General features: G+C 36.7%; 1 protein-coding gene across 2 annotated transcripts in view; it reads left to right on the top strand.

The window, feature by feature from the left end:
• EPC2 (enhancer of polycomb homolog 2) overlaps nt 1-24,782 on the top strand; it is a 130,046-nt gene that overhangs the window by 47,310 nt on the left and 57,954 nt on the right. For both annotated transcript variants that reach the window (XM_069577608.1, XM_069577607.1), the window contains exon 2: nt 7,625-7,784. In XM_069577608.1, the coding sequence (XP_069433709.1) occupies nt 7,625-7,784 (160 nt within the window). The remainder of the gene's footprint in view (nt 1-7,624; nt 7,785-24,782) is intronic.

Here is a 24,782-nt window from a genome sequence, read left to right as displayed (position 1 = left end):
AGTGAAAAAGTTGGCTTAAAGCTGAACATTCAGAACACGAAGATCATGGCCTCTGGTCCCATCACTTCATGGGAAATAGATGGGGAAACTGTGGAAACAGTGTCAGACTTTATTTTGGGGGGCTCCCAAATCACTGCAGATGGTGATTGCAGCCATGAAATTAAGACACATACTCCTTGGAAGAAAAGTTATGATCAACCTAGGTAACATATTGAAAAGCAGAGACATTACTTTGCCAACAAAGGTCTGTCTAGTCAAGGCTATGGTTTTTCCTGTGGTCATGTATGGATGTGAGAGTTGGACTGTGAAGAAAGCTGAGCACCGAAGAATTGATGCTTTTGAACTGTGGTGTTGGAGAAGACTCTTGAGAGTCCCTTGGACTGCAAGGAGATCCAACCAGTCCATTCTGAAGGAGATCAGCCCTGGGATTTCTTTGGAGGGAGTGATGCTGAAGCTGAAACTCCAGTACTCTGGCCACCTCATGCGAAGAGTTGACTCACTGGAAAAGACTCTGATGCTGGGAGGGATTGGGGGCAGGAGGAGAAGGGGACGACAGAGGATGAGATGGCTGGATTGCATCATGGACTCAATGGACGTGAGTCTGAGTGAACTCCGGGAGTTGGTGATGGACAGGGAGGCCTGGTGTGCTGTGATTCATGGGGTGGCAAAGAGTCGGACATGACTGAGCGACTGAACTGAACTGATAAACTTTCTGCTCCTTTTTCCTCCTTTTAGGGCTTCCATATGTGTTTCTTGATCTGTTGGTGGTGTCATCAGTTTCTTAGGTTTTATTCATTCCTTTCTTTTTCTTTGACTCCACTAACTCTTCTGCTTAATCAAGTCTGCTGTTACTAGGTTTTGTTTTGTTTTTTTTCCCCCAGCTCATTTATTGTCTTCAGGTCCAGATTTTCCATTTGGGTTTTTTTTTTTTTTTAATGTTTTCTGTAGGTTTTTTTTTTTTTTAATGTTTTCCATCTCTTTCTTGATATTTGCATTTTGTTCATACGTTGTTTTTCCTGATTTTGCTCGTCTATGTTCTTTTGGTGCATTGAATTTTATTAATATGATTATTTTAAACTTTTATTCTCAGATAATTCACCAGTCTCTTATCTCTTTAGGATCAGTTTCTGGAGATTTTTTTTTTTTTTCCAGTTGCCCCCTGCGTCATGTTTTCATGCACCTTGTTTTTTTCTGTTGTTATAATTTGCGTGTTTGAAGAAGTAACCGTAACTCCTAGTCTTTATGAACTGGCTTCATACAGGGTAAGAGCTTTAGCAGTCAAGCCAGGTAGGGAGTCTGGAAGCCCGCAAACCTTTTCTGGAGATGCATCTTCCCTGTGCACGTTCACATAATTTCCCAGTTAGAGGGGTTCCCTGGATTATCTATTAGGAGCTTGTTGTAATGTTTTGCTCCCTCTGATGTTTGTCAGTGTTGCTGTGAGTTTTCTGATGTTGGCAGCAAGCCTAAGTTCTTTTTCATTCTCCACAGCACCTAGTCATCCAAAGAATGCTGGCTCAGTTAGCCTTCTGAGTTACGTGAGACAGAAGATAGTCCCTGGGGCACCTCCCCCCAAAACTGAAATTTAGACCCACGTTCCACTCTTCTGTTCCCTCCCAAGGAAGAGCTGTGAGCTGAATGTTTTCTCCTGATTGCCCGAAGCAGTATCAGATCGTCTGGTGATGCTAGTTCTTGTGTTCCGTCTTGCTCCCTCTTGGGCTTTTTTTGATAAGTAGGTTCATATATTTTATCTTAAATACTAGTTCTGTTGCATTTTCTCTTTTTTGTTTTGCTTTTTCTTCAAGGACTCCACTTATATGAGTGTCGTTTCTTCTTTGCCTGTTTTTATATTCTGTCATCTTTCTTGCTCATTTTACTTCTTTCTCTATTCACTTGGTTATTTGACATCCTATATAAAGCACACTTAAGTCTTTGAGTATATTTTACACTAGGCTTCTCATAATTTTAGTTTTCATCTCTGAGGTAATTGTCTTTTTCTTTCTTTTTGCATTCAGTCAACTCTTTCCTTTTTTTTCCCCTGAGTCTTTTGCGTCCTCCTCCAATCTTAGTTTTTTGTATATTTGGGGTAGGTCACAACATTCTTAGTTTAGTAGGGCCCTCTTTCGTCAGTGTAAGCTGTGTGGAATGATCTGCTTTTGAGAAGTAGTCAAAGAATAGTTTGTCTCATTCTGGCTCTATTTCTAGCTAGTGTTTCACAATCCCCATAATTTTGTTTTCTGCAGGACAAGTGAGATGGGCTCAGTTTTTTTTTTTTTTTTCCTTTTCTCTGTAAGTATTTGAAACTTGCTCTTTTGATTTTGATCTCCAAGAATCTTGTTACACTCTGTTTTGTGGTGATGGTTCGTCTGTAATTCAGTTTGTCATTGTGGCTTTAGTTTTTTAATCCTTTACTAGTAAGTTTATAATTACAGTGAGGTAGAGTAGATAATTGTAGTTATTCAATCAGCTATCTTTAGTTGGAAATTTTGGATGCAAATTTTTAAAATATCAGTGATTGTTTAACTTTGTATGCAGCCTAATTTGATGGATTCTGAAACCTAGCCTGCATATTAGGATATGAGCTTGGCAAGATGGAAAAGAGACATACAAACACTGATTCAAATTTCAGTTCTGCTAATTTCTGTCATAGAAATCACAGAGTCTTAGTTTACTCATCTCCAGAAGAAAAAATATTTCTACCTTGTACCTTGTGGAATTGTGCTTGGTACTTATACATGACTCGAAATCATTAATTATATAGCATCTTTTAGTTTGTGTTTAATGGCTTACCATATAATCTCATGTGTTACTAGGAAGAGTATAAAGTGTAGAGAAATTATATACTTTATATTTTTCTTAATAATTGATGCTTTCATGTTGTGCTGGAGAAGACTCTTAAGAGCTCCTTGAACTGCAAGAAGATCCAACCAGTCGATCCTAAAAGAAGTCAGCCTTGAATAATCATTGGAAGGACTGATGCTGAAGGTTCAATACTTTGGCCACCTGATATGAAGAGCTGACTTATTGGAAAAAGACCCTGATGCTGGGAAAGACTGAAGGCAAAAGGAGAAGGGGGCAGCAGTGGATGAGATGTTAGATAGGTTCATTGACTCAGTGGACCTGAATTTGGGCAAACCCTGGGAGACAGTGTAGGAGACAGAGGAGTCTGGTGTGTTGCAATTCATGGGATCTCAAAGAGTAGGACACGACTTAGTGACTCAACAATAAAATATTTCTAGGAAAACACAAAAAATGTTTAGGTATGTAATATGATAGGCATCAAAGGATATTTCAGAATGTCAAAGTAACCATGAGAAGTGATTTTGTGTTTTTGGTGGAGAGGTCCTTCATTTAAGATGTTAAACCTTTTTATATCTTTTTTCCCCCTTAGTTTATGAAAGTAAAAATAGATTTGTAGAAAATTAATGTATAGAAAATTCTGAAACTGCAAAAGGGCACCCAAAAGGAATAGCATTTTGTGGAATGTTCTATTCTGTATTCTTCCAGGCCTTTTTTCAGGTCACTAGAGGTCTGTGTTATTTTGTTTTCTACTGTTATGTAAGAGTTCTAGTTTATGGATATAATACAACAGTTTATATACTAATTATGTATTTATTGCTATTTAGACTTTTGGTGTTAGAAACAGTGCCATGGTGAGCATTTTCATTTAGCCAGTGTTGCCCATTCGTTGGTTGCCTTTTGATGAATTCCATTTGTGGAGCTGGTAGGTCAAAGGCATGCTTTCATAAAGGAAATTAAGCAGTACTTGGTTTTTAGTTGTTTTTAAAAATTCGGTAACATCACCAATGTATAACGCAGCATGTAACAAGAACAGCATTCATTACTCCTGTCAACCTCTTCCCCGCCAACACAATGACAAATCCAAACTCTGATACCTACTTTCAGGCTTTGGTGTGTGTTTGCCACTGATTATAACTATTATATGAAACACAGTTCTCAAGAAGCCTTGTCATTGTTTTTTCTGATTTTTTTTTTTACAGATAGACTGATAATATGGGGAAGGAAATGGTAGCTGAAAATTTATTCGTAGAGTTAAATTTAGTCTGTAAATGGGGGAGTATGTCATGGTCTAGCTCCTTAAATTTCTGGCTGCATCTGTCATCTGTCTGCTGCATTAAGAAGGGAGTCATCCATGATCTGTTTTTAATTTTTCCATTTGTAAATTAATATTAAATCTTAATCTATTGAAGATGTATTTCAAAAATTAGATAATACCTAAAAATGTATTTAGGACAAAGTCAAATATACATCAAAAGAATCTCTTCAAATTAAAAAATGTGCACATTTTTTTGTTACCTGTGTCTGTAGATTTATTAGCATTATAAGAACCTGTTTTATAATCTTTATCAGACTTTTCTAGTAAGGATGGAATAGTCAAGAAACATTGGAATCAGAGTCCTGAAATTTATCTCTCTTATATATCATTACCATTTGCTAAGAGTAAGTCACTTGTTTCTTGAGTGCCATTTATAAAAATGGAAAATAATATCTGCCCTTGTGTCCCAAGATTGTAAGGAGCTAATAGGTATGTGATTGTGGGTGTACTTTGAGAACTATAAAATATTATATCAGTGCAGTGTATTTCTTTCTTTAACCAGAAGAGGTGAAATATCATCAAGGTAATAGGAAAATAGAGCTTCCCAGGTGGCTCAGACAGTGAAGAATCTGCCTGCAATGTGAGAGACCCAGGTTTGATCCCTAGGTTGGAAAGATCCTCTGGAGAAGGGAATGGCTACCCATTCCAGTCTTGCCTGAAGAATCCCAGCCAAGAGGAGCCTGGTGGGCTATAGTTCATGGGGTCACAAAGAGTTGGACACAACTGAGCAACTTTCACTTTCAGTAGGAAAATACAGGCTTAATTAATGCTACAAATTGCTGACCTCATTCAAGGCCTGGCTTCCTAGTTTCTTGATGCTGTTTGTCTGTTTGATCCCCTCAAAAGTTCTTTGTCAACTCAAAAGTTTTTACTCCAAATAACTAGATTGATAGTAATATTTGTATGAAAAGTGTACTTAGTGCTTCAGCTTGGGATTCTGTCCTGTGAAGAAAAACATTTTCTGAAGGTGAAGAAACTCTCAAATCTAAGCCAGCACCCACTGTCAGCTCTCAAATCTAAGCCAGAACCCACTGTCCTGTCCCTTTGTTCAACTGGTTGCCTTTTTTTGAACGTCTCTGGGATCTAGTCCATTTTGGATATTCTGTTCGCTGTGCCTGGATTGTTTCTTCTTTTCCTCTTTTGCCTTGCTAAATTGCTATTGATCCTAAAAACTCTTAGTTTATATTTTACTTCCTTTGGACATCTTCAGCAGTACGTGAACCGTGAACTTCCAAATGTTCAAGCTGGTTTTAGAAAAGGTAGAGGAACCAGAGATCAAATTGCCAACATCCGCTGGATCATGGAAAAGGCAAGACAGTTCCAGAAAAACATCTATTTCTGCTTTATTAACTATGCCAAAGCCTTTGACTGTGTGAATCACAATAAACTGGAAAATTCTGAAAGAGATGGGAATACCAGAGCACCTGACCTGCCTCTTGAGAAACCTATGTGCAGGTCAAGAAGCAACAGTTAGAACTGGACATGGAGCAACAGACTGGTTCCAACTAGGAAAAGAAGTCCGTCAAGGCTGTATATTGTCACCCTGCTTATTTAACTTCTATGCAGAGTACATCATGAGAAACGCTGGGCTGGAAGAAGCACAAGCTGGAATCAAGATTGACTGGAGAAATGTCAGTAACCTCAGATGTGCAGATGACACCACCCTTATGGCAGAAAGTAAAGAGGAACTAAAAAGCTTCTTGATGAAAGTGAAAGAGGAGAGTGAAAAAGTTGGCTTAAAGCTCAACATTCAGAAAACAAAGATCATGGCATCTGGTCCCATCACTTCATGGGAAATAGATGTGGAAACAGTGTCAGACTTTATTTTTTTGGGGTCCGAAATCACTGCAGATGGTGATTGCAACCATGAAATTAAAAGACGCCTACTCCTTGGAAGAAAAGTTATGACCAACCTAGATAGCATATTCAAAAGCAGAGACATTACTTTGTCGACTAAGGTCCATCTAGTCAAGGCTATGGTTTTTCCAGTGGTCATGTATGGATGTGAGAGTTGGACTGTGAAGAAAGCTGAGCACTGAAGAATTGATGCTTTTGAACTGAGGTGTTGGAGAAGACTCTTGAGAGTCCCTTGGACTGCAAGGAGATCCAACCAGTCCATTCTGAAGGAGATCAGTCCTGGGTATTCTTTGGAAGGACTGATGTTGAAGCTGAAACTCCAGTACTTTGGTCATCTGATGCGAAGAACTGACTCATTGGAAAAGACTCTGATGCTGGGAGGGATTGGGGGCAGGAGGAGAAGGGGACGACAGAGGATGAGATGGTTGGATGGCATCACGGACTCGATGGATGTGAGTCTGAGTGAACTCTGAGAGTTGGTGATGGACAGGGAGGCCTGGTGTGCTGCAATTCATGGGGTCGCAAAGAGTCGGACACGACTGAGCAACTGAACTGAACTGGACATCTTTATCTGTTCTCCCAGAATGAGTGGTTTGACTAATTGTGAAGAGACATGCTTATCAAGCTCAGACGTGATTACATACTTAGATAATCTATCTTCCACCAGCTAAATTCTTTAATGGCGAAGTCTGTCTCTGTCTCATTCACTCATAATTCTCAGTGATAGGAATAGTATCTGGTATCTACCAGGTGCTCTGAAAAATGTTGAAAGGATGGCTCCTGATACATAAATCTTAATTTATGCAATGCAATGTAGCCAGATGAGACTTGAAGGGATTTCAGAAGGAATCCATTTAGATATTTAGGAACCTTAAAGAGAGGAGGCAGTGTGGCTAGAATAAAGTTTAGGAGGAGAAAAGTATGAGATAAGGTCAGACAGATAGAAAGTCTTGTAAGTCATTGAGTGATTGTAACATTTAAATATGGAGGGGATCCTGTGGGGATTGACATGGCCTAGTTTACCTTCCAAACAGTAAAGGTGCTTTGTTGGAAATTGTTCATAGTGGGTTAGAGAGAATGTATCTGTTAAGTGGTGAGGTAATGAGCAGTTACTAGAATCTGGATATATATTAAAGAACTATTTTTTCATATTTGTTAAAAAATGCTTCTTGCCATGATACTAATATAGTCTGTTGATTATAATTTTCTCTTGTCTCTGAGTTATTGAGAATTTTGTACTTTTGAAGTTTGAGGTGTATAAATTACAGAAGATGCTTAGAATCTGATATAAATTTTTTCCTGTTATTTGCTTTTATTTGTGTTATATGGTATTGGTGATATGCACCTCAATTGATTTAGCAAACAAGGAATCAGTTTTCTTGTAATTGAGATGTTAAATTCTACTTTATGAATACTTAATCTTTTTAAAATTCTGTTTATTAAAATCCTAGTCATTTAAAGTTATACCAGTATGTATACAGATATTAAGGGAGAATAATGGCAATGTTTTCTGAAGGTCTGTAGCAAAGGAACTGCTATTTTTTAATTGATTCTTAAAGTACTTTGCAATTGTTAAAGTAATTTTTAAATAGAATTTTGTATTGAATTGACATTATTAAAACAACTCATAATTGCCTGCTTTACATTTTCTAGGAACACCACTTACAGCGAGCTATTTCAGCACAGCAAGTGTTTAGAGAAAAAAAAGAGAGCATGGTCATTCCAGTTCCTGAGGCAGAGAGCAACGTCAACTATTACAATCGCCTGTACAAAGGAGAGTTTAAACAGCCAAAACAGTTCATTCATATTCAGCGTAAGTTTGTTAATTCATTGTTTTCTGTTTGTAATTTAAATTTATCAAACAGTGAAAAATCCTTTCTCTCTTTTTACACAAAGAAATTTTAATTTTTAAATTCATACCCACTGATTTATAGAAATGTGAAACATGAAAGAATAAAATTCCTCTGTGCTTACATCTGAACTTCAAGATCATTTTGATTGTGAGTTGCATTTGAACAGTTGATGGTTATGTTGTATAGGATTTTCTGCAGGACTTACACTTATACAGCTAGAAGGTATAATATATTACCTTTTTATATATTTTTTTGCATATTATACTGTTTTTTTACATTTACTAGACAGGTATAAAGTATAATGGATTACCATACCCAAATAAGGCCTTTTTCAAGGCCTACTGGCTATAATGCTGATTAGGGGCAAATCTGAAATTTTTTTAGAATTAGATCCTACACCTCTACCTTCTTGTAATTTTTATGGAATTCTAATTCTTCCTCCTTGATTCTCTTATTTTTCTCCCCATTGTTATTTTTTAAATGATCACCATCTCTGATCTTAAAACTGTTTCACTAATCTCCTAACTGTTCTGTTATCCATACCCTCTTCTAATCTATCTTCTCCACAAAGTCCACTGGCACCAGAATGGTCTTCCTGAAGTGTCTGTCTGATCAGATTATGACCTGGGCTTAAAATTGTACTGTGTTCTTTATTTTATAGTAGCAGTTTTCAGCTAATTTTGCAGACAGATGCTAGTGTCTTAGTATCTTGTCTGGTTGTATTTGGAAAAAAAAACTTTGAGTCATTTGTTAAAATAGTGTTGAGGGCTCTGCTTCAAGCCTACCTGTATGAGAATCTCTGATTTGCAGCCTGGTAATAGGTATTTTTAAAAAGTTGTCATGGTAATTAAAAGCATCTCCAGATTTAATACTGACTGTAAAATCTATTATTTTTCATCAGTTCTCAAGATGTACATTTGTCATATTTGAAATGAGATTGCATCTTAAATTTCTTTTCTTCTCGATTAAAGTATGGTTTGTCTAAAGAGAATTTCTGCCAGGCATCTGGGGACCAACCTGAGACCACCTTAAAGTCTTTGCTTGTTTTGTTTTATTTGTTTGCTTTTGGACCACACTGGTAGCTTTAGTTTTACTTGTTTGTTTTTAGACCACACAAGTAGGCTGTGGACCTGCTTGGAATTCAGTTCTCAGGGAGAAATTTTCTTCCCCCCTCCTTCCACCTAAGGGCAATTTGAGAAATATAGTCTCATGTTGTTCCTTTCTGCATGGCTGTTTTATTTATCTTATGCTGAAGTTCTTGCCCTTTGATATAAAGCTTTATGTAGGAATATTATATAAATTTAAATATAAAGCTTTTTCTTTTTATTTTTGCAGTTCATAAAGTAATGGTGCATCTTGTAATTGAGAATGCAATAATAGCCAAAGTCTCTGATTTGAATGCAAGGCCCTTTGTAATTTGTTACCTGCTTCCCTCTTTAACCTCATTTCCAGTTGCTCTTTCCCTCCCACTTTATACTGTAGGGAATAAAATTATCCACGTTTGCCTTGTTTCACATTTCACATTTCCTTGCATGTGCTGTAAGTCTTCTTTCCTTTTCTATAGCTTAAGATCTTCGAACTCCTTTTTGCCACTTAAGCCTGATTTCTCATTCTACCTCTCCTTTGCTTCATCTCAGTAGCTTGTATGTACCTCTGTCAGAGGACTCACCAGACTTTATTGTGATTATTTGTAACCATTCTTTTTTTCCTTTTAGATTGTGAGCCCCTTGATGGCAGGGACTATGTTTTATTTTCCCTTTATATCTTTAGAGTCAAGTGCATGGCTTATAAATGCTCAATAAAATGGCATGTTTGTTGACTGGTTCAGTTGTTTTTAAATGGCTTAAAAGCCTTTAGGTGTCAGAACCATTTTTCAGAGACTCTTCCCCTAAGCATTCAAGAGAGACACACTTGCAAAAATTATTTGTGTGATTTGTTTTCTCTGTGTCTTTGACTTTGAATCCCTTAGCTTGTTGAATTTTCCTTGTCTCTGTATCAGGAATGAGATAGCTGTTCATAATAGAAATTTTAAGCATTTTTTAAGCCAACGTGTCCCCACTCCTCCTCTTTTGTATTTTAATAACAGTATAGCTGGACAGTAGGACCATTTGTAAAACCCATTCTTGGCAACCAAGAACCAGAAATTGGATGTAACCCATCTGGGTCAGACCCAATAGATACAATAAATATTAATCTTGTGTTGTTTTTTCTCCATTTCATTTTATTCTATTGCTGTAATAAATGGAATAAAAACAATAGAAAATTATTTTAGCTACTTCCTTTTTTCTTGTTGAGTCTATTAGCATATATATTTTATATATACTATTCTATACTAAATTGTGCTACACAGTTTTTTGCTGCCTTTTCTATTTATATTTTAGTTTCCTCAGGTTTTTATGTAGTCTTCTATTGTCATTTTCAGTGTATATATAATTTTCATCAAATGTATATTGCATTATTTGCATGCCTTTTTGCCTACTATTGGGCTTCCTTGGTGGCTCTGCTTTAGTCTTTGTACCTTCCAGTCCGTGCGTCATCCACATTGCCACTTTTGTGATTGGTACCCATTTAGAATGTTTCCAGGACTTACTGTTGCCTATAGGATAAAATTTTAACTTAGCTGTGTGATGTTTAAGGCCGTCCTTTGTGCCTGTCTAGTCACAGTCTGCTGTGTGTTCTTCCACCGTGACATCAGCCTGTCATTGAAATGAACTGTTGACGGTCTGTTCCTCCTCTAAACTGTAAGTTCTTTGGGAACAGATGCCGCATCTCATTCACCATACAGTCCCACACCACAATCTCAATACACAGCACACGCAACCTCCCCCCACACCAATTCCTCTAACTATTCACACTTTCAGCCACAATGATAAGTCCTTTTAGTTCTATGATTCATCCCTTATTTTCTCATCCAGGTCTTTACATAGCCCTTTACTTCTATTGTCCCGTTGTTAAAGTACAGTTTATTCTCCAAGGCTCATCTACAGGACCACCTTTAAGAGCCTTTTCCTAACCCCTTTTCCTAACCCCTTTAAGCAGAGTTCCTGACAGTGTTTACCTCAAGCCCTCTTGTCATGTGTACACCCTCACTGTGGCATCCATCAACCACCTTAGTTGTAATTGTTTGCCCTCTGTTGCTTCACAAGTTATAAGGCTCATTGAGAGAAGGGACTTGTTTTTCCCCTCTTAATTTTACTGCCTACTGTAGTACCTAGCATATGACTAGGTATGAAGTTTAATATTTTGCCAAATAAATCATGAATGAATGGTGAAAATAAAAGCATACACATCTTGACATTTTTGAGACATGGATCTTGTAGGACTCAAAATTGTATACAGAGTTAATAATATAAGAATAAAATTATTGACATGTACAGTAAAATTGAGAGACCTGCTGTGTGAATCCAAGTCAAGAATTGACCTCAGTTATTCACCAACAATGTCATTATGTCATTTTAAGACAAAAAGTGTTTGCTTAGGAGTTAGGAGTGGAATGACTGCAGTGTGGTGTGGATGTGAGATAAACCTGATGATATTCTTTCCTGTCCCCTTTGGTAATAGTTCTCCTTAGTAACCTGTTTTAGTATTCTGGAGAACTTAATCACAACACATTGTGGTATTTTGATCAGGTTGAAAGCATTTTGGTGGCATATAGTCTTTGATGACCCAAGATACTCAAACTGTTCCTCATTTCGGCTAATTCTACGTATTGGTCAGTTGTGTGACATGTGTAGAAAATACTACTTCCATTTTACTTACTGTTATAATGGATTTACTTTGGGTACCTTAACCCAGTGTTAAAATTCTTTCATTCACTATGGAGTTTAGAAACTTATTAAATTCAAGATCCAAATTTTTCCTCTTAAGGAAATGACTTTGTTTACATTGCAGTAAATTCTTTATTTTGAATTCCCATTATTCCTTTCATTTAATGTAATATTTTACAGTATCTTGGAATTTTAGAATATGAAGGAACTTGAGATACTGTTTCATAAGTATTCTGAAGTTATATCCTGTTTTGAACTCAATTAAATGCCTCTTTGAATCAGGACTCCTTTGCATGTTTTGAAATGAAGGTTTACTTAGCCTTCTCAGTGCATTGATCCCACAAACACAGGTAAGTAGAATGTCACCTGTTTCTTGGCTGAAAGAGTCCAGGAGAAAGGATTAGTGGGATAGCACCCTTTGTTAGCTGTCAGGCAGGGAGATGAACCCACTCAAAGGAAATTGAATTCTGCTGTTTGTGTCTGCAGCCCACATCTGAAGTCCTGGGAAGGTACCAGTCTCTGTGTGTACACTGCTGTACACATTAGTACACTTGAAACTGACTCCTCAGTTCAGTGAAGCTGATCATTGTCAAGTCTTTACTTAGAAAAGAAGAAAAATTACATGTGTTTAGTATACGTGGATTGTTTATTCTACTACATTTTCAGCAAGAGTGAGACAGATGCTGATCTAACATCCAGTGTCAATTTCATTATCCTTGAAATGTTTTTTGCTGTTCTCCTCATTAAACAAAAATGATGATAACTGACTGTTTGCCTTCATAGGGCAAATATGTTTTGATTGGAAAGAGTTGAAAAATATCCCAAATGAACATTGTTTGGTTTGTACAATAAAACTTTTCAGTGAAAAAGATACATTCTAGGAACATCATTTCTTATTTTAAAAATCCATTTTTTTAGACTGGATATCTGTTAAGAAATCAGATTGAACAGAAGTGATATCACACAATTAAATACCAGAAAAGCCATGCCAGAAGTACAGAAGTGGTTATATCAGATTTGTGGAGAACATGTTCTGGGTGAAGCTAGATTCCAGGTGGAGGTGGTTAGAAAGATACTGGGGGCAATGAGCAAGGTCAGGCCACGAGGGCAACCTACATTCAGACTAGCTGTCTTTAAGGATCTTCATGTCTTCTCTGAGGAAGCCTGTACTTGTGCTGAGCCTCTTACTTTGGATAAAGCTGTGAGTGTGGGCACTAGTTCTAAAATGGTAGAATAGTATCTGGGTAAGTACTAATCCAGGAAAGGGTGAAGAGCCCTAAAGCTTAGAAAATATTAAATAATGAATAATGACAGGTATTTGGAAAAGCAGGATAATCATTTGATAGTCTGGGACAGAGAGGTGAAAGAGAAGTCTTGAGTATAAGGAGCATGCCCCTTGGGCTTGTGTGCCTTTTCTTATGTCTGCTTATGAAAAATACCACAGGCATTTTTCACAGAACTAGAACAAATACTTTTAAAATTTGTGTGGAAATACAAAAAACCCCAAATAGCCAAATCAATCTTCAGAAGATTATAGGAATCATGCTCCCTGGCTTCAGACTATACTACAAAGCTAGAGTAATCAAAACAGTGTGATACTGGCACAAAACAGCCATAGATCAATGGGGAGCAAGATAGCCCAGAAATAAACCCACTTGCTTATGGTCAGTTAATTGGCAACAAAGGAAAGAATGGAGAAAAAACAGTCTCTTCAGTAAGTGGTGCTTGGAAAATTGGACAGCTGCTTGTAAAAGAAATTGTAACATTCTTTAACACCATAAACAAAACTAAGAATGGATTAAATGTAAGACTGGATAGTATAAAACTCCTAGAGGAAGACATAGAACACTCTTTGACATGAATTGCAACATGTTTTCTTGGATGTATCTCCTAAAAGAAACAAAAACAAATGGGACCTAATTGAATGTAAAAGCTTTTACACAGCAAAGGAAACCATTGTCAAAATGAAGAGACAACCTCCTGAATGGGAGAAAATGTTTGCAAATGATAAGACTGATAAGGAATTAATATCCAACATATATAAACAGCTCATGTAACTCAACGTAAAAAAAAAACCTGATTTAAAAATGGGCAGGACTGAATAGACATTTTTCCAAGGAGGACGTGCAGATGACCAACAGGCATGTGAAAAGATGCTCAACATAACTAATCATCAGGGAAATGTGAATCAAAACCACAATGGGATATCACCTTGCACAGGTCAGAATGGCTGTCATTTAAAATTTAAAAAAAAAAAAAAACATTGCTGAGGATATTGAGGAAAAGGAACCTTTGTACATTGTGAGTGGGGATGTACCCTGGTGCAGCCATTGTGGAGAACAGTGTGGAGGTTTCTCACAAAACTAAAAATAGAACTACTATTTCAACAATTCCCCTTCTGGGTGTATATCTGAGAAAAACAACACTAATTCGAAAAGATACATGTACCCTATCGTTTGTAGCGGTATTACAACTGCCAAGATACGAAAGCAACCTAAGTGTCCATAAACAGGTGAATGGATAAGAAAGATGTGGTAGACACATACACAGTGAAATGCTACTTAGCCATAAAAAATGTTTTAAGAGCATGCTTCAAAGACCTTGGAAGTAGGGGATCCAAAATTTGAACCAGGCAGACAGATTCCAGAATACATGCTTTTTTTTTCTTCCCCAGCTTTGTTGAGATATAACTGACATACAGCACTGTATAAGTTAAAGGTGTACAGCATAATGATTTTCCCTACACATCTTTTTAAATGATTTGTTGTTGTTCAGTTGCTAAGTCATGTTTGACACTTTGAGACCCCATGGACTGCAGCATGCCAGGTTTCCCTGTCCTTCACCATCTTCTGGCGTTTGCCCAAGCTCATGTCCATAGAGTCGGTGATGCCATACAACCATCTCATGCTCTGTTGTCCCCTTCTTCCGTCAGTCTTTCCTAGCATCAGATTTGAAATGATTACTAGAATGAATTTGAAGAAGTGAAGTCACTCAGTCGTGTCTGACTCTTTGCGACCCCTTGGACTGTAGCCTATCAGGCTCTTCCGTCCATGGGATTTTCCAGGCAAGAGTGCTGGAGTGGATTGCCATTTCCTTCTCCAGGGGATCTTCCCGACCCAGGAATCGAACCTGGGTCTCCCGCACTGCAGGCAGACGCTTTACCGTCTGAGCCACCAGGGAAGCACATTTATCACTTCATATACAGAAAAAGGAAAGGAATAAAAATATTTTTTCCTGTGATGTGAACTCAGGATTTACTCTCTTAACAACTTTCATATGTAACATATTAGCTATGTTAACTATGGTCATCATGTTTTACCTTACATCCCCAGTGCTTAAAACTGGGAGTTTGTACCTTTTGACTACGTTCATCCACTTCTCCCTCTCCCAACCTCCCATCTCTAGTAACCACAATATAATCTCGTTCTTTGAGTTTGGGATGGTAGGGGGTATAAATTTTTTTTATATCCACTTGTGAGATCATAAAGTATTTGCCTTTGTCTGTCTGACTCAGTTCAGTTAGCATAGTGCCCTCAGAGTCCATCTGTAATGCCCGTAAATGGGCTGGACTTCTTGTTTTTTTAGTGGCTGAATGTTATTCCATTATACACATGTACCACAACTCCTTCATTCACTTACTGTTAGGCACTTAGGTTGTTGCTATGTCTTGGCTACTGTAAGTAATGCTGCTATGAACGTGGTGGGGGTAGGTGGGGGGTGTCGCGTCATATATCTCTTACTGTAGTTTTCTCGTTTCCTTTGGCCATATTTCAAGAAGTGGGGTTGCTAAATCAGATTGTAGTTCTATTTTTAATTTTTTGAGAAAACTCCATACTGTTTCACAAAGTGGTTGAATTAATTTGCATTCCCACCTACAGTGTACAAGGGCTCCACGTACTCACCAACATTTGTTGTCTCTTGTCTTTCTGATGCTAATCATTCTGACAGGCATGAGATGATATCTTGTGGTTTTGATTTGCATTTCCCTAATAATTAGTGAGGCTGAGTATCTGTTAGCTATTCATGTATCTTTGTTGGACAAATGTCTATTCAGGTCCTTTACACATTTTTTATTGGATTGATAATCTTTTAAAATTTGTAGATTTACAGAAAATTGAGCAGATAATATAGCAAATTCCCACATACTACCTCCTACACACATACACACACAATTTCCCCTATTACTATCTTGCATTAGTATGGTACATTTGTTACAGTAACATAGTCAGTACCTTATTAACTAAAGTCCGTAGTTCTTGTAACTGTTTGCTGTTTGTTTTGTACAGTTTTGATGAATTTTTAAAAATCCATATCATAGATCCATCATTACATTATCCTACAGAATAGTTGAATTACCATAAAAAAACCTTCTGTATTTTCACCTATTCATTCCTCCAGATCCCTGGCAACCACTCATCTTTCTGCTCTTTCCCATAGTTTTGCTTTCCAAATTGTAATTTAAGTGAAATTACACATGACATGGGCTTTTCAAACTGGTTTCTTTCACTTACCATGATGTATTTCTGGTTCTTCTCTGTTTTTTTGACTTGATAGTTCTCTTTTTAATTATTGAATAATGTTCCATTATATGGATAATTCAGTGTTTGTTTATTCATTTACCTATTGAAGGACTTGTTAGTTGCTTCCAATTTTAAAAAATTATGAAAAGTCTCTGTCTTCATTTTTCATGTAGGTGTTGTTTTCAACTCTCTTGGGCAGACACCTTGGAGCACAGTTTTTGGATCATACAGTAAGGCAGTGTTAGCTTTGTAAGAAGCTGCCACACTGACTACTTCCAAAGTGGCTATTTCATTTCTCATTTTTCATTTTTACTAGCAGTGAAGGAGAGTTCCTGTTGCCCTGTATCCTCGTCAGCTTTTGGTGTTGTCAGTTTTAGAATTTTAGCCATTCTAATAGAATGTAATGATATCTCATTCTCTAATAACCTAGGGTGTTGAGCACCTTTTCATATGATTAATTGCATTTTGTATATCTTCCTGGGTGAAGTGTCTGTATCTTTACCCATTTTGAAGTTGGATTCTTTGTTTTCTTATTGTTGAATTTTAAGTGTTCTGTATATATTTTTGAGTATTTTATCAGATCTGAGTTTTGAAAAGATTTTCTCCCCATCTATGACTTGTCTTTTCATTCCTTTAATAGTATCTTTCCTAGAGCAGGAGGTCCAGCTTAATTATTTTTCTTTCATGGATTTTGCTTTTGGTAATATTTCTAAAATCTCATCACCAAATGTGATATCATGTAGGTTTTCTCCTATGTTACTTTCTAGTAGTTTTATAGGTCAGTGGATTTACATTTAGGTCTATGATTCATTTTGAGTTAACTTTTGTGAAAGGTGTAAGATCTGTGCCTAGATTGATCATTTTAAATATGGGTGTCCAATTGCCTCAGCGCTGTTTGTTGAAAAGATTATTCTTTTTCCTTTCAATCGTCTTTGCTGCTTTTGTCAAAGGTTAATTGACTGAATTCATATGGATCTATTTCTGGGCCCTCTAGTCTCTTTCACTGATCTTTTTGTCTATTTTTTGGTCAGTAGCACACTGTCTGAATTAGTGTGGCTTCACAGTAAATCTTGAAATCAGTCCTCTGACTTTATTCTTCAATATTATGTTGACTGTTTTGAATTTTTTTGCTTCATATAAACTTAAGAATCACTTTGTCAGTACTGATTAATACACAGAATGGCTTTCTGTAATTTTGATTGAGATTTCATTGAACCTTTAGATCAAGTTGGGAGAAACTGAGGTTAACCAAATTGAATCTTCCTTCCAATAACCATGATTCTCCTTCTGTTTATTTAATTCTTTGATAATGTTTCACCAGAGTTTTGTTGTTCTCCACATGTAGAACTTTATGTATTTTGTTAGATTTGTATCTTAATGTATCATTTTTTCAGGGTGCTAATATAAATGGTTTTGTGTTTTTAGTTTCAAATTTCACTTTCGCATTGCAATATATAGGAAAGTGATTGATTTTGTGTATTAATTGTGTGTTCTGCAACCATGCTATAATCACTTAGTTCCAGGAGGTTTTGGTCAGTTCTTTCACAGACTGTATTAACACCTGTAGACAATCTTGTCATCTGGGGGCAAAGTTATAACTGGCGTTTCCAGTACGTGTTGAAAAGCAGTGATGAGAGGGAACATCATCCTTGCATTGTTTCTGATCTTGGTAGGAAAGCTCTTAGTTTCATACTGCCAAGTAAGAAGCTTGCTGTAAGGTTTTTGTAGATGTCTTTATCAAGTTGAGGAAATTTTCCTATATTCCTAGTTTGCTGTCAGTTTTTATCATGAATCGGTGTTGGATTTTGTTAAATGGTTTTTCTGCATCTGTTGAAACAGTTTTTATTTTTTCTTTGTGGATGTGATTACATTCATTGATCTTTTCCAACTTTTCATACCTACGATAAATCCCACTTGATCTTGGATCATGGCATCCGGTCCCATCACTTCATGGGAAATAGATGTGGAAACAGTGGCTGACTTTATTTTGGGGGGCTCCAAAATCACTGCAAATGGTGACTGCAGCCGTGAAATTAAGACGCTTACTCCTTGGAAGAAAAGTTATGACCAACCTAGACAGCATATTAAAAAGCAGAGACATTACTTTGTCAATAAAGGTCTTTCTAGTCAAGGCTATGGTTTTTCCAGTAGTCATGTATAGATGTGAGAGTTGGACTATAAAGAAAGCTGAGCACCAAAGAATTGATGCTTTTGAACTGTGGTGTTGGAGAAGACTCTTGAGAGTCCCTTGGACTGCAAGGAGATTCAACTAATCCATCCTAAAGGAGATCAGTCCTGGGTGTTCATTGGAAGGACTGATGTTGAAGCTGAAACTCCAATACTTTGACCACCTCATGCGAAGAGCTGACTCATTTTAAAAACCCTGATCCTGGGAGGGATTGGGGGCAGGAGGAGAAGGGGACTACAGAGGGTGAGATGGCTGGATGGCATCACCGATGCGATGGACATGAGTTTGAGTGAACTCTGAGAGTTGGTGATGGATGGGGAGGCCTGGCGTGCTGTGGTTCATGGGGTCACAAAGAGTTGGACATGACTGAGCGACTAAACTGAACTGAACTGATGGTTGCTGGATCACATGGTAGTTCTACTTGTAACTTTTGAGGAACATTTTTTTTGTTTTACACAATGGGAACACCTGTTATACCATCATATCAACAGTGCACAAGGGTTCCAATTTCTCCACTCTCACACCCAGTGTAATTCTTTTATGTTTTGTTATATTTTAATAGTAGCCATCCTAGTGAGGGTAAGATGACTTCTCTTTATAGTCTTAAGTTATATTTCCCTAATGTTTAGTTATATTGAGCGTCTTTTAGTATGCTTGTTGGCTGTTTGTATATCTTTTTTGGTGAATTGTCTGTTCAGATCCTTTGCACATTTTTAAAGTCTGTTTTTAGTGTTTTGTTTAAGTTATTGGAGTTGTTTATATATTCTGGTTGTTAACCCCTTATCAGAGATATGGTTAGCAAATATTTTCTCTGTGTTTTCACTCTTCCTTTGCTTGTTTTCTTTGCTCTGCAGAACTTTTTTAAGTTTGATGCAGTCCCATTTGTCTCTTTTTGCTTTTGGAGCCTATGCTATTGGTATCATATTCAAGAAATCATAGACAAATCCAGGGTCACAAAGTTTTCATCCTCTGTTTCTTCTAGGAGTTTCAAGTTGATATTTGTATATGATGTTAGATAAGGATCCATCTTCATCTTTTGCATGTGGATTTCTAGTTTTCCCAACACTGTTTGTTGAAGGACTATTCTTTCTCCATTGCGTCTTGGCACCCGTTTTGATCATTTGGACACATATTGCATGACAGTTTATTTCCTGGCTCCTTGTTCCACTGCTCTTTATGTCAGTACCATATTGTTTTGATTATTGTGTTGTTACGGTATGTTTTGAAATCTAAAATCTATAGTTTAAAATATGGTCCTCTTTGATTTCTTTCACCAGTGTTTTATAGTTTTCTATATATAGGTCTTTAGTTTCTTTAGGTAGATATATTCCTAAGTATTTTATTCTTTTTGTTGCAATGGTGAATGGAATTGTTTCCTTAATTTCTCTATTTTCTCATTATTAGTGTATAGGAATGCAAGGGATTTCTATGTGTTGATTTTATATCCTTCAACTTTACTATATTCATTGATTAGTTCTAGTAGTTTTCTGGTGGAGTCTGTAGGGTTTTCTATGTAGAGGATCATGTCATCTGCAAACAGTGAGAGTTTTACTTCTTCTTTTCCAATTTGGATTCCTTTTATTTATTTTCCTGCTCTGATTGCTGTGGCAAAAACTTCCAAAACTATGTTGAATAGTAGTGGTGAGAGTGGGCACCCTTGTCTTGTTCCTGACTTTAGGGGGAATGCTTTTAATTTTTCACCATTGAGGATAATGTTTGCTGTGGGTTTGTCATATATAGCTTTTATTATATTGAGGTAAGAGGACACTAATAGATGGAGAAATATACCATGTTCATGGCTCAGAAGAATCAATATAGTGAAAATGAGTATACTACCCAAAGCAATCTGTAGATTCAGTGCAATCCCTATCAAGCTACCAACGGTATTTTTCACAGAGCTAGAACAAATAATTTCACAATTTGTGTGGAAATGCAAAAAACCTCAAATAGCCAAAGCAATCTTCAGAAAGAAGAATGAAACTGGAAGAATCAACCTACCTGACTTCAGGCTCTATTACAAAGCCACAGTCATCAAGACAGTATGGTGCTGGCACAAAGACAGAACTATAGATCAGTGGAACAAAATAGAAAGCCCAGAGATAAATTGCACACCTATGGACACCTTATCTTTGACAAAGGAGGCAAGAATATACAATGGAGAAAAGACAATCTCTTTAACAAGTGGTGCTGGGAAAACTGGTCAACCACTTGTAAAAGAATGAAACTAGAACACTTTCTAATACCATACACAAAAATAAACTCTAAATGGATTAAAGATCTAAACGTAAGACCAGAAACTATAAAACTCCTAGAGGAGAACAGAGGCAAAGCACTCTCTGACATAATTCACAGCAGGATCCTCTATAACCCACCTCCCAGAATACTGGAAATAAAAGCAAAAATAAACAAATAGGACCTAATTAAAATTAAAAGCTTCTGTACAACAAAGGAAACTATAAGCAAGGTGAAAAGACAGCCTTCAGAATGGGAGAAAATAATAGCAAATGAAGCAACTGACAAAGAACTAATCTCAAAAATATACAAGCAATTCCTACAGCTCAATTCCAGAAAAATAAACAACCCAATCAAAAAATGGGCCAAAGAACTAAACAGACATTTCTCCAAAGAAGACATACAGATGGCTAACAAACACATGAAAAGATGCTCAACATCACTCATTATCAGAGAAATGCAAATCAAAACCACAATGAGGTACCATTTCACACCAGTCAGAATGGCTGCAATCCAAAAGTCTGCAACCAATAAATGCTGGAGAGGGTGTAGAGAAAAGGGAACCCTTTTACACTGTTGGTGGGAATGCAAACTAGTACAGCCACTATGGAGAACAGTGTTGAGAGTCCTTAAAAAACTGGAAATAGAACTGCCTTATGACCCAGCAATCCCACTGCTGGGCATACACACTGAGGAAACCAGAATTGAAAGAGACACATGTACCCCAATGTTCGTCACAACACTGTTTATAATAGCCAGGACATGGAAGCAACCTAGATGTCCATCAGCAGACGAATGGATAAGAAAGCTGTCGTACATATACACAATGGAGTATTACTCAGCCATTAAAAAGAATACATTTGAATCAGTTCTAATGATGTGGATGAAACTGGAGCCGATTATACAGAGTGAAGTAAGCCAGAAAGAAAAACACCAATACAGTATTCTAACGCATGTATATGGAATTTAGAAAGATGATAACGATAACCCTGTATGCGAGACAGCAGAAGAGACACAGATGTATAGAACAGTCTTTTGGACTTTGTGGGAGAGGGAGAGGGTGGGATTTGGGAGAATGGCATTGAAACATGTATAATATCATATATGAAACGAATCACGAGTCCAGGTTCGATGCAGGATACAGGATGCTTTGGGCTGGTGCGCTGGGATGACCGAGAGGGATGGTTCATGGAGGGAGGTGGGAGTGGGGTTCAGGATGGGGAACACATGTATACCTGTGGTGGATTCATGTTGATGTATGGCAAAACCAATACAATATTGTAAAGTAATTATCCTCCAATTAAAATAAATAAATTTATATTTTTAAAGAATAAAATATGGTATTTTGTATCTACCATAGGGATGATTTTTGAAAAGAATATTTGGTGACATCTTCTTTAAAGAATCTCTTTTTGTAAAGGAAATTATTCCTTTGTCTCTGACTCGTGTTTATATATTTGGATTTTTTTCAGGTCTATTAAGATTTCTATTTTAAATCTTTATGATATCTTCTATATATTGAGTTTATTTTCTAGTCCAGTTAATATTTTGCTAACATTAAAACAAGTCTGTTTATAAGAATATTGCTGTTTAATTTCTCAAGTTCCTGTCCATTTAGTGGGCTAGAGACATACATTTTTTTTCTGTGACTTATTTATTATTTTACACTATTAGATATTAATAGAATGTGTGTTCTTACTCATTTATTACATATAATTTTAGGATTGGTTTGTACTGATTAAGCCAAGATACTGTATGAACCCAAAGGTCTTGAGTGATGTTTTTTGCTGATGTACTGTACTGGCTGAAAGATTGACTGAAAATGAATGAGAAAGATAAGAGGTTTGAATTGAAGAATCTGAGGGAGAATATCAGTACATAGGGTTCACTGACCCAGAATATTTTATTAGAACACAACATTATTTTTAGAGTCATGGAGTAACATGAGTTTTATTTTTAAATAGATAATGCATTTAGAAGTTTCCAAAATAAAAGATATACAAAAATAACCTCACCCTTATCTACTCTCTACTCTGAGTCACCTTCCCTTTATAAGTAACCATTTTTATTAGCCTGTCTATTTTTTAGGAGTTTGTAATACAGATTCACATACATAGGAAATTATATTTTTATACCCCTTCTTTCACAAAATTTAGCATGCTGTATGTACTCTCTAGCATATGTTGTGTGTTTGTGTGTGAGAGTGTAGTCTGGGAATTATCCTTTATTAGCATGTAGAGTGTGTTCCCACTCCTTTTTGCTGCTGCATAAATAGTCCTTTGTGTTTGAGATGTGCCAGTTAATTATCCAGTTTCTTATGGAAGGAAACTTGGGTTATTTCTAGTCTTCTGTTATTATGGTTAGTGACTTAGTGAATGATGATGAATATAAAGAATTTCATAAAGATATGATTATACCTTTTCTTTACAGAATTTGTCAAATTGCTCTCTGTAAGGGTTAATACTATTTTGGGTGTCTTCTCGCAAGGTATAAAAGAGCTTATTTCCCCATATCCTTGTCAAAAGACTGCTTTTGAGTTTTCTGATTTTAGCAATTCAGTAGGTACTATTTAATACACCTCAATGTAGTTTTTTTTTTTTTTTAACAAACTTTTGATTTTGGAAAAAGTTTTTACAGGACGGTTGTGACAGTAGTTCAAAGTGTTCCTATATACTTCCCATCCCATATTATCTAACACACAGACTTTATTCTGATTTCTCAGTGTAGTTTTAATTTAGATTTCTTATAAATAAGATTGAGGTTCTTTTCATATGTTTAGGATTCATTAGCATTCTCATGTCCTGAACTGTTACTTGTCCAGTTGTCTCTTGAGTTATTAGAAAACAAGCGAGGAAGAATCTGAAGGAAGAGATAAGAGACTAAGAAAAAGCATAATTTGAGAGAGGATAAAAGGATCATTATCTTGATACACCTGACTTTTTAAAAAATAAACTATCACATCCGCTGCACTGCTGCTGCTAAGTTGCTTCAGTCGTGTCCAACTCTGTGTGACCCCACAGACAGCAGCCCACCAGGCTCCCCTGCCCCTGGGATTCTTCAGGCAAGAACACTGGAGTGGGTTGCCATTTCCTTCTCCAGTGCATGAAAGTGAAAAGTGAAAGTGAAGTCGCTAAGTCATGTCCAACTCTTTGTGACCCCATGGACTGCAGCCCACCAGGATCCTCCGTCCATGGGATTTTCCAGGCAAGAGTACTGGAATGGGGTGCCATTACCTTCTCCGATCACATCCCCTAGGTCCTCTCTAATATCATTAGACTCTTTTCCCTCTCAAATGATGAAAATCTCTACCTGAAAGTTTCAAAATACCCCCTTACTCATTTTCATGGTCTGTAGTTCCATGAAAGTAGCTCATTGCTACCAATTTTCATCAGTAATACTTGTTGTTTATATGAAATTTAATTCTTCAAAGTGGGAGAGGAATGTAATTTGTTGGCTGTCAGCAAAAAGACTACAGGAATGAATACCCTTGAGTATAATACAAACCTAGAACACTTTTTAGAATAAATCAGCTGGTGGATGGGTTTGGATCACTATGTTATCTTGTAGAAAGTAGCCTTTTGCACTTCATTTTCTTTTTTCGTACATTGGGAAGAAAGTGTAAATGAGGTCTCTGGTCAAGTCTTATAACAGTAGAAAATCTCAGAGAAGCAAAGTCAAGAATTCTGACTTAATTAACATTCGTTTGATATATTGGTACAACATTTAGAACTGCTAGGTTTGCAAGCTATCAGAACCTTGGAGAGCTCCAAGCAAAGGAGGGAGGATGGTGCTTGGGTTGCCTCTGAACTTTTGAGATGTACTAGTTTGTCATTAACTACTTTGAAAATAATTTGAAACCTGAGGATTTTAACAATACATGAATTTCATAAAAGTTATGATGAAATAAAAGTTCATCTTATTTCACATTAGGTGTAAGTCAAGTTTTATAATCTTTAAAGAGTGAAGACTTGCATTTAGATCAGAGTTTTTCAGAATGTTGTTCAGCATCACTTCGGAACGTGTTCACAGACCCCACTTCAGATCTGCTGTGTCAGAAATTGTTTGATTCAGTCGAGCAAGCTCAGCAATCCATTTGATTCAATCAAATGATTCTGGTGAGTGCTTAAGTTTGAGAAGCACTGTTTTAAGGCATTGATAATATTAAAGGAGAGACTTGTGAGCCTTTGTCAGATTCCTGGACTTGTTAGAGTTAGGTATGTGCGATCTTAGGAAGATGATTTATTCCGGCTA

This window comes from Ovis canadensis, chromosome 2 (genome assembly GCF_042477335.2).
Source record: "Ovis canadensis isolate MfBH-ARS-UI-01 breed Bighorn chromosome 2, ARS-UI_OviCan_v2, whole genome shotgun sequence".
NCBI classification, from domain to species: domain Eukaryota; kingdom Metazoa; phylum Chordata; class Mammalia; order Artiodactyla; family Bovidae; genus Ovis; species Ovis canadensis.
This window is presented reverse-complemented; position numbering and strand designations above follow the sequence as displayed.